Raw genomic sequence first — 11,080 nt, forward strand, 5'->3', positions numbered from 1 at the left:
CAAGCAGTTAACTGACATACAAATAGGTTTGTATTAGAAATGAAGAAGAAACTGCAACAATGAGTATTTCTCCTTTAGAAGAGTCTTTCCAGTTAACTGAGATGCAACCGAGAACTTCTTATGAACCAAAACCTTATTTAAAAGAATCCCTCAAGCAGTTGACCGAGATGACAAATAGGTTTGTGTTAGAATTGAAGAAAAAAATTGCTCAAAATAATCTTGATTGTCATTATAGTGTTTCCAGTATCACCCTTGAAAATAAGGACAATTATTTACCTAATCAAGAAGACAATGTTATAATTGGTAGCACTACTTGTATAGATGAGGTTCTACCATCTTCAGGTTATTATGATGACGAGAATAATACTGATGAAGAATCTGAGATATGTAGGCATAGTGAACAGGAATTTATTAAGCTTCGTGATGAAAATATTATTTCTAGTTCAGATTCTAATAAGTTTAGTGATTATTCACCTATTCAAAAGGATTAGGATTTGACTAGAGATACCACCGTTTTAGATGATGTAGTCTGTGATCCTTTAGCATGCAGTGTGCTTGACAATCCATTATTTGATGAATGAATCGGAGGAAGTAACTATGATTAACACCTTAGTTTATGAGCCTTTACTAGAAACTTTCTTTGGTAATCCTTTATATGATTGTGATGATGGTTTAAAGGAGAGGGTTTATCCTGAGAATATTGTTTTCGAGTCTAGCGATTTAGAAGCATTAGTCGTAGAAAAAGAAGATTGACTCGTAGATATGAGTGAGGATGCACGACATGATTATAACTTACAAAAAGCAATTGACCATTCTGAAGAATCCGACGATATAGAAATTAGGGAAATTGTGATCAGTCTACCTACAGACACTAAAAAATCTAAGTTTGGGGGTGATTATCATTCTCCCTGCGCCTTACCTTTAACTCTAAGAAAGATCCCTCACTTTTTTTTTTTTTTTTCTGAATCACATATTTTATTGATAAAACAAAAAGGAGTTACAAAGAAAATGAATCAAAACAAGAGGAGCCAACCACATAGACTCAAAAAAAAGAGAAATAACTCACAAATGACAGACCAAGGCAGTTAAAATTAACTTAACAAAATATATAGTAAGTAACTCCTTGCATTTCAACCCTGGGAAGAAAATTTGGTCTTCCAATAAATATTTGTCTTTCTCCTGCACCAAGTCTTGCTCCTTTTTTAGTTGTTGTGTCTGCAGAAAAATTAACCTCCCTGAGATTGTGTTGAAATATGACAGAGGATAAATTTCTGACTGCCTTCTGCCATCTCACTCTAATAAACCATGGAACTTGATCTCACATATGCAACATCTAGAAGCTAACACATATCCATTTTTTACCATAGCAGGAACATCAACATAAATGTCTTGAATCACTTTCCAGATATTACTTGCTGTGTTTGAATGTAGATAGGTGTTCCATATATATTTAGAGCATTTAAAAATTGGTTCTTTATGTCATAATAATGAGACTGCAGAAGAAGTAGTAAAATTACCTTGCATATCTCCAGTCCAAATAAGAGCATCTTGCCCTCCACCAATGTTAGGTAAGCTCATCGAAGTAAGCAGCAGCTGCAGTTCTGAAGGAATACTCCATTTACCATCAATGATTAGATCTGAAACTTTCATGGTTAAGTTGTTTTTTGCATAATCACTTTATCCAATTTCCTCGATTAAAGGAGTAACTCCAATCCAGTTATCAAACCAGACATTTATATTATTACCATCTCCTATACTCCATTTGATATTTTCTTTTAAATAACTCCAAGCCCACTTCAATCCTAGCCATATAGAATATAACTTCCAATTTTCATTCCATTGACCATTTTTATTTATATATTTAGCTTTTATAAACAGATCCCATTCATCATTAGAGTTGATAATTCTCCACATCATCTTCATGAGCAAGGCTTTGTTAATTACCTCTAGTCTTTGAATGCCTAAGCCTCCCTCACTGTAAGGAGTACATACTTTTTTCCAAGATAAGATAGTGTAATTTCTGACATCTCCATCTCCAGACCATAAGAAGTTTCTTAAGGAGTTTTTCACAAACTTTTATGATAGATGCAGGCCATTTATAGACTGTCATATTATAAATGGTAACACCGCTCAAAACTGATTTTATAAGAATTACTCTATCTTGGAAAGAAAGTAGCTTACCCTTCCAAGCTGCTAGCTTTTTTTTGAATCATTTCTACCATTGGCCACACTGTGGAGACCTTAACTTTGCCTGGAGCTAGTATGACACCAATATATTTGTCAGGGAAGTGACTTAATTCCATTTGCATAAGCTCCTTTATTTGATTCTTCCTCACAGCTGAAGTACCATCAGTGAACAACTTACTTTTAGCTTTATTAATTATCTGTCAGATGCCTTTTGATACTTATCCAGCAAAGTCATTAGATTCTCTACACTCTTCTTGGAACCATTGCATAAAATAAAGACATCACCAGCAAAAAACAAGTGTGTTGGATGTACACCTTTTTTTATGACCATTGGAGCTATCCTGCCTTCCTCTACCATTTTGTGAATAAATCTACTCAAAACATCTTCCATAATGGCAAATAGAGTTGGAGACAAAGGGTCACCTTGTCTCAGACCTCTGCTCACTGAGAAAAAACCATGTGGTCCACCATTAATCATTACTAAAAATTTTGCTGATTCAAACAAGATTTGTAACCAGTGACACCAAGATTTGGAGAAGCCATACTTGTATAAGACTTGAAATAAGAAGTTCCAATTAACTAAATCATATGCTTGGGAGACATCAAGTTTTAATGCTACATTTCTTCCTCTTCTCTTTTTCCTCATTTCATTCACCAATTTAGATGCTAAGATGATTTGCTCTTGTATACTTCTGCCTTTAATATAAGCCACCTGCTGAGGACTTATAAGCTTTATCATCAGAAAACCCATTCTTGTATTGATTATTTTGGTAATTATCTTGAAATTGACATTGCTAAGACCAATTGGTCTGAAATGATTAGGAGATTTAGCACCTTCAATTTTCGGAAGTAGAACAAGAAAATTTGAGTTGAGTCCCTTTGGTATGAATCTTCTTTTCCAGCAGAATTGAATGGCATGAAGAACATCATCTTGAATAATATCCCAGCAAGCTCTATAAAGTAAACTAGAGAAACCATCTGGATCTGGAGAGCTTTCAGGATCCATACCAAAAACAACTTCTTTTATTTCATCTGAAGTTGGAATTGCATCAAGCATTTGTTGATCTTGTTCAGTAATAACCTCTGGGATAACTTCAAGAAGAGAATCAGCTTCTTCAGCTTCTTGAAATTGAAATTTATGCTCAAAATGATTTACTAAAGTTTCAACAATCTTTTTATGATCTGAGATTATGTCACCATTACTGTCTTCCAGCTCACTAATGAAATTTATTGATTGTCTAATCTTCAAATTAGTATGGAAAAAGCTAGTATTAGCTGACCCCTCCTTGACCCATTTTGTTCTAGTTTTTTGTTGTAACATAGTTTTGAATTGTACCTCTATGGAATTATAAGTATTTTCAGCGATAACCAAATTTTCTAAAAGTTCAGTGTCAGCAGGATTGTTGTCTGATAACTGCATTGCTCTCTTAACTTCTTCCTCAGCTTCTTTAATTTTGACATTTACATTACCAAACACACTCCAATTCCAATCTCTCAGAATATGTTTTAACTTTTTCAATTTTTGTAGTAAAACAAAAGGAGGATCACCTGCAACATGTTCATTCCAGCATTTAGAAACCAACTCCATGAATCCAGGATGAGTTAACCAAATTTTCTGAAATTTTTAAAAGGAATATTTGAAGGCTTGGGAATGCTTACACTTCCTCCTAACAGAGGTGCATGATCAGAGGCAATTCTCAACCCAACTTTATAACCCCAATCTGAATGTTTTTGAAACCACAAATGATAATAAACTGCTCTGTCTAAATTACTCAAAATTCTCTTATTGTCGTGTCGACAATTAGACTAGGAAAATTGAAGACCAGATTTTGGAGCCTGTATTAATCATAATTGTCAAGACAAGTGTTAAATTCTTGCATAACTCTTCTATTATCAGCTCTGCCACCAACCTTTTCTTCAGAAGAAACAATAGAGTTGAAATCTCCTATAGCAAGCCAAGGTTGCTTTAACTCACTAATTTGCTCCGTCTCACTCCATAAAAATATTCTTTGGACTACACCCACATGAGCATGAATTCCAGATACAAGAACACCTCCAATGCTAACAGTAATCATCTGACTAGACATTGAAATCACAGATGGTTTTGGCAATGTTTTATTCCAAAAAATCCATATGTTACCTTTTTTATTATAAACTGAATTGTGAATAACTTTATTTTGCATAACAGGAAGATTCAATTTATTGCAGAAGGAAGCACTACAAACAACTTTAGGTTCAGCTACAAAAACTAATGAAGGATGAAATTGATTGATTAGAGATCACAACTTATTTTGAGCCCTAGATCTTCTAAGGCCCCCAAGGTTCCAAAATAGAACTTTAATTGTAAAGATTGAAGGGCCTTTGTACCTCCCTTGCTTTGATTATTTCTAAAATTATATTTAACTGGAACTTGTTGAGAATTTACCTTAGGTACTGTATTTGTTGATACACTAAAAGAAGTAGCTACATTAGTTGCAACATGTTTCTGAATTACTTTGGACCAAGTAGTAGTTGGAACCCTTCCTTCTGATACAACTCCATTCTTACCATTTATATATTTGATTACACTCTTTTCCAAGGTATTGTCTTCAACTATTTATAGCACTTTTGAATGAGTTAGAATTTCATATCTTCATGAATATTGATAGTATTATCTTCAGCATTCTCTACAGGAAGAGAGCCAAACATCCCAGAAGTAATTTCAATATTATTATTTGCTGGTTGAAAGAATTTTGGTGATTGTAGTATTTGAGTGGGAGGTGGGCATATATCAAAAAAAAATCATGCAGTAATTCCCTTACTTACAAAATGAGACTTAGGTGATGTAGACTTTGTAGAATTAATGCTTTTATCTTCTTCGTGTACTTGTTTAGAATCATATTTGTCTTGAATCTTCATTGAAGTAGAACCAAATAGAGGAGAGTTGATGTTATTTTGTTGATTACTTGCTTCTTGTGCTACCTTCTTAACTATGCATTCAGACTGAAGACGACCTACAATCTTGCAATGATGGAAGAATTTAGGCAGATTAGTAAGTAACACATTCTGCATAAAACCTCCAAGTTTTGTTTTGATCCAAAGTTTATGTGGCACCTTCTTTTCCAAATCAATATTAACTAAAACTCTTGCATATAAACCACTTTCAAAATTTAAGGTAGCTTCATCCACTTTAACAGGAGTACCCAAAGCCTCAAAAATTGTGAAAAGTGTTTGTTCATCCCAGTACTCCAAGATCAGTCCAGGAAGATGAACCCAAATGTTGGCACAAGAAGTGCGATGATATTCTGGGGGAAAATTAGCTATCCATTTTCGGATCCATAAATCTTGATGACGAACTTCCCATTTTCCAGCTTTGATATAGCTCTGATCCTGCTCATTATCAAGTTTTATCGTGAAGAATCCTTTTTCTAATGGAATCATTTTGCATTGACTAACTAATTTCTACTGACTTTTTAGATCTAAAAATGCTTCAGAAAATTTTACACGAACTAAATCTAGTCGACCAATTAAAGAAAATTTCCATACTGCGCATCTATCATCAGTACCTTTTATAAGATCTATTGAAGGACTTTCCTCAACAGGAGTGTTAAGATCAACTAAATGATTGAGATCAAGATTAGAAGAACCCATTTCTGGGTTTGAAAAAGTTTCCATAAAAATTAATGAAAACTACCTGAATTAATGACTAAACCCTAACACCTGAAGAAGAATTTAACACCAATCATTAAAGTTTAGATTGAAATAACCTGAATTAACGACAAGGAACGCAGAAGTGAATGAATCTGATCGCTGAAAAATGAAAACCGAGAAGAAAAAATTTTCCGAGTTGTTCCCCCGAGTTGCAGAGCTTAACTCGCCCGAGTTCTGTTAACCGAAAGATCCCTCACTTGAGACTTAACATATGTGCCTCAACCATCTTACAATATTATCTTCGTACATGTTTTTCTGAACCTAATGATATCCATACAGAAGCTCAGTTGTTAGAAACCCATCCTATGGTTGATGTGGTTAACCCAGGATATGATACCGAGTTTGACTTTGTTTTTCCGCCAAAAACTTTTCTTCTAATTGTGGGAACGCATAAATTTCAGATGTATCAGATATTAAGTTTTGAGGCAAAACCTAATTACTTTAGGAGATTAGAATCAATACATTTTCTTAAGAATGACTACCACTTTAATTATGGTCAACTATGTGAGTCAAATCTGTTTGACTTTGAGGATCCCCAATTATTCAGGTTAGTATTATGTGCTTCTAACTTCTTAATTGAGTTTTTCCAGACTCTTCAACCTGACCTTGAAGATCTTGCCTTTGAGGAAATCTAGTTCATAGAAAGTTATCTGGATCCTTTTATAGAGCCTGGACCTATAAACCACAACTAGATGTAGTTGTCTTAAACAAAAAATTAGATAAGGGTGTGTTCGATATATTCTTGGTCTATTGTAGTTTTCTATTATTTTGGGTAACACTTTTTGATATACACGACCCACAATTATTCCGGTTATTGCTGTATAATTCTATGAGGTGATTAATTCTTTCCAATGTCTGGCTGAAGACTTTAAACTTAACACCTTTTGGGAGGTAATCCATGCCCATGCAACACGATAATATCTTTCCTCATTTCCTTTCATTCGAGTGGTAACAGTTTCTCCTTGTTCATGGTGTTAATTTCATCTTTAGAGCATTGAGGACAATGCTAGATTTAAGTTTGGGGGTATGGGAAAAGTTTTTAGTTGCATTATAAACTCCAGAGCCTAGAAACTTGTGCCAATTAAGGATAGCACTAACCAATCTAAGTATATGGAAGCATCTTGGTTGTAGGAGTTGAGGAACCTAAAAATAAAGCCTATTCATAAAAGCACAGAGCTCAGGTGTTAGAAATAACATGGTAGTTTCACCATATCTCGTTGAGTTCTTATTACTTTTTGTTTTTATTTTATTTGTAAAATTATATGTTTATCTAAGTGATTTAGTGGGGCACATGCATCGAATTATTACCACCACTGGGATGATATAAAGTGATTAAGTACGCGTGAAAGAAAAAATATTATTATAAAGTAGACCAGACCATCAGACCAACCAGAATAAATTATTCAATAAAATCGACCGTTGATTTCCTTGTATATGCCAGCTGAGTTGATCTAGCATTAGGATTATCAACCACCGGTTTCCTTGTATATGCCTGTTGTGATGATATTAGTTCAGACCAGTATCTCAGTCCATTAGGATAGGTTCATCATGGCAGTGGCCTCCAGGTAGATATGGGAAACACCGTTCATCTTAGTCAACATCGTAAACCATCTATGTTTTTCTATATATCCATCTTCTTAATCTATTCACGTGATTTGTTCGATTCCGAGTATAGATGCAACTATCTGAGTAAAGCTATGTGATTTATGTAGTCAAAGAGAGTATGCCAACCAAGGAGATTGTTTAGTGCCGTTCCAAGGTTCTACATAGGTAGCTAGGTTTGGAGTAAAAACTTTTGTGGGTATACCTCTTGTAAACCCTCTCGGGACTATAACTCGGCCACTCGGGCCACCTATGGGGTTTAAAGGCTTATTGCACATGCTAAGTGCAATCGCGATGCCTGCGACAGTGAGTTGGGATTTTATTTTCTAGATTTTCTCGAGGACTAGCAAATAATAAGTTTGGGGGTATTTGATAGACACATTTTTGTGTCTGAATTGTTCTCAGTTTTGTATTATTAGTGCTTGATTTTGTACTTATTATGGTGTATTATGTTTGTATAAGTGTGAAAAAGCGGGGGTCTAACAACCACACCCAATATTTCGCTTAGGCAATCTGTATGGACTAACTCCAATATAATTCCAAGAGAATTAACTAGACAGTCAGACTCAATCGAGGAAATATATCCAAGACTTATATCTCTATTTATCAAATCAATCTGCAATCGAACAGATAGGAATCTGTGAGCCGGATCAATATGAGAAATAACTTGGATGGTACCAAAGACCAATATCCAAGCGTCAATCAATTTCAATCAACAACCAAAGGTTGAATTTACCAATTGATTGAACTATGCACAACCCGTGATATTTCAATTATATAGAAAATATAATGCGGAAAAGAAATAACATAGACACCAAAAGTTTTGTTAACGAGGAAACAGCAAATGCAGAAAAACCCCATGACCTAGTCCAGATTTGAACACCACACTGTATTAAGCCGCCACAGACTCTTTCCTACTACAAGTTAACTTCGGACTAAAATGTAGTTGAGCCCTAACCAATCTCACACTGATTAAGGTACAGTCGCGTTCCTTACGCCTCTGAATCCCAACAGGATTCTATGTACTTGATTCCATTAGCTGATCTCACCCACAACTAAGAGTTGCTACGGCCCAAAGTCAAAGACTTGATAAACAAATCTGTCTCACAAAGAAAAGTCTATTGAATAGATAAATCGGTCTCCCACAGAAATACATACGAAGTTTTTGTTCCGTCTTTTGATAAATCAAGGTGAACAGGAACCAATTGATATACGGGACTTATATTCCTGAAGAACAGCCTACAAATATCAGTCACCTCACAATAACTTAACTATATTGTAGTAGAACAGGTTATTTTGGAATCATAAAGAATGAGACGAAGAGCTTTGTGATTACTTTTTATATCTTACCTATCGAAGATACATCTCGAGTAAATATTAGAGAAGATAGTACTCAGTACGATAGAACAGAGTAAGATCAGAATACGAAACTACAGAGAAAATAGTTGGGTCTGGCTTCAGAATCCCAATGAAGTTTTTAAGTTGTTAAAGTATTATGGTTTTAGGAAAAACCTAGGTTAAAAGAGAATCGACTCTAGTCGCAACTAGTATCACACATGAGGTGTGCGGATTAGGTTTCCCAGTTGCTAGAGTTCTCCCTTATATAGTCTTCAAATCAGGATTTGCAATCAATGTTACCTTGGTAACAAAACATTCAATATTCACCGTTAGATGAAACCTGATTTAATATTCAAGCTCATATCTTTCCACGTTAGATGGTCTTTAGCTTGTTACAGACAAATGAAATATACCTTCATTTAGATATGGGTAACCCTACTTAAACGTGTATATTGAGTTGGCTAAATAACAGTTTTCTCTTAACCTTATTCATCTTAACACTTCTAGATCAATTGATAATCAAATGAATCCAATTGTGTTACTCATAGAGTTGTTAAATTGTTTATATTCTCATTGAAGTATACAAGACACAATTGAAGCAAAATCGGATTGATTTAAAAGAATCAGTTCATGAACATTTTAGCCACGGTTTGCAAAGATTACATTCCTTAATTTATAAATGTATTTGTTCATGAGTATGAAATCATACATAACCGATTTAAGAACTTGAACCACTTAAGTTTGCAAACGGGTACACGAACTTAAGTTCCGTACATTGGTCACAAGCCGACAGTTTGCAAACGGGTACAAAAACTTTAGCTTTGGACCGAATTCAGTTGAAACCGTTTGCGAACGGGTACGAAAACTTGGTTCCCGGACTTCAACAGTTAAATCATTTTGCAAACGGGTATGAAAACTTAAGTACCCTGACTTAAACAGTTGAATAAGTTTGCAAACGGGTATGCAAACTTCCGGTCCCGAATTCTGTCAAAACAGTTCGTACACAAAGTACACATACCTTAATGTATCCAGACATGGGTTTTAGCTCTTAACTCCCATTTCAATCATTAAAACATTCTTAGAAGACGACAATAGCTGTCTCACACAAACTATTAGCTTATAAGCGATTTTCAAATGATCGAATGATCAATACAAAACATTTCGAGCCTACATCAAATGACTGTCTCACAAAAATCATGTAAGATTTTACAAGGTGATCTTCACATGATCATATTTTGACTTTCGTCAAGAATAATGATGAATGTGATTCCACAATATCTTGTTTCGCTTCCATACGATTAAGATTATTGTGAGGTGACTGATATTACTAGGTTGTTCTTCGGGAATATAAGTCTGGTGTATCAATTGGTTCTTGTTCACCTTGATTTATCAAAAGAAGAAACAAAAACTAGTATGTATTTCGGTGGGAGACAGATTTATCTATTCAATAAACTTTTCTGTGTGAGACAGATTTGTTTATCAAGTCTTCGATTTTGGGTCGTAGCAACTCTTAGTTGTGGGTGAGATCAGCTAAGGGAATCAAGTGCGCAGAATCCGGCGTGGTTCAAGAGGTGTAAGGAGCGCGACTGTACCTTAATCAGTGTGATATTGGTTAGGGCTTAACTACATTCCAGTCCGAAGTTAATTGGTAGTAGTCTAGAGTCTGTAGCGGCTTAATACAGTGTGGTGTTCAAACCTGGACTAGGTCCCGGGATTTTTCTGCATTTGCGGTTTCCTCGTTAACAAAATTTCTGGTGTCTGTGTTATTTCTTTTCCGCATTATATTTTTATATAATTGAAATATCACAGGTTGTGAGTAGTTCAATCAATTAGATAATCCAACCTTTGGTTGTTGATATAAATTGATTGGCACTTGGATATTGGTCTTTGGTACCATCCAAGTTATTTCCCACATTAATCCGGCTCACAGATTCCTATCTGTTCGATTGCAGATTGATTTGAGAAATTGAGATATAACTCTTGGATGTATTTTCCTTGATTGAGTCTGAATGTCTAGTTGATTCTCTTGGAAATATATTGGAGTTTGTCCATACAGATTGCCTAAACGAAATATTGGGTGTGGTTGTTAGACCCCTGTTTTTTCAATTGGTATCAGATAAGGAAAACACGTTTAAGACCTCATAAGTCTGTGTTTGTAGCAATCTGACTCTATGGAAAATTGTGTTATCTCAAACAACGCATCACCAGTCCAGAAATGAATTGTGACTTCATTTATGTATGAGTAACCGTACCCAAACGTGTG

The 11,080-nt window shown here is 34.9% G+C and overlaps 2 protein-coding genes across 2 annotated transcripts; both read right to left on the minus strand.

Annotated features, from left to right (window-relative positions):
* Positions 1–2,380: 2,380 nt before the first annotated feature.
* Positions 2,381–4,274, minus strand: LOC113295510. The gene is made up of 3 exons (XM_026543839.1): positions 4,049–4,274; positions 3,847–3,908; positions 2,381–3,802 (listed from the first exon to the last, which is right to left on the minus strand). The coding sequence occupies exons 1-3, from the start codon at positions 4,272–4,274 to the stop codon at positions 2,381–2,383; spliced, it is 1,710 nt and encodes a 569-aa protein (XP_026399624.1).
* A 694-nt stretch (positions 4,275–4,968) lies between these two features.
* On the minus strand, positions 4,969–5,607 carry LOC113295511. Its single transcript, XM_026543840.1, has one exon. The coding sequence runs from the start codon at positions 5,605–5,607 to the stop codon at positions 4,969–4,971; it is 639 nt and encodes a 212-aa protein (XP_026399625.1).
* Between the last annotated feature and the right edge of the window lie 5,473 nt (positions 5,608–11,080).

Source organism: Papaver somniferum, chromosome 7 (genome assembly GCF_003573695.1).
Source record: "Papaver somniferum cultivar HN1 chromosome 7, ASM357369v1, whole genome shotgun sequence".
Classification (NCBI taxonomy): Eukaryota; Viridiplantae; Streptophyta; class Magnoliopsida; order Ranunculales; family Papaveraceae; genus Papaver; species Papaver somniferum.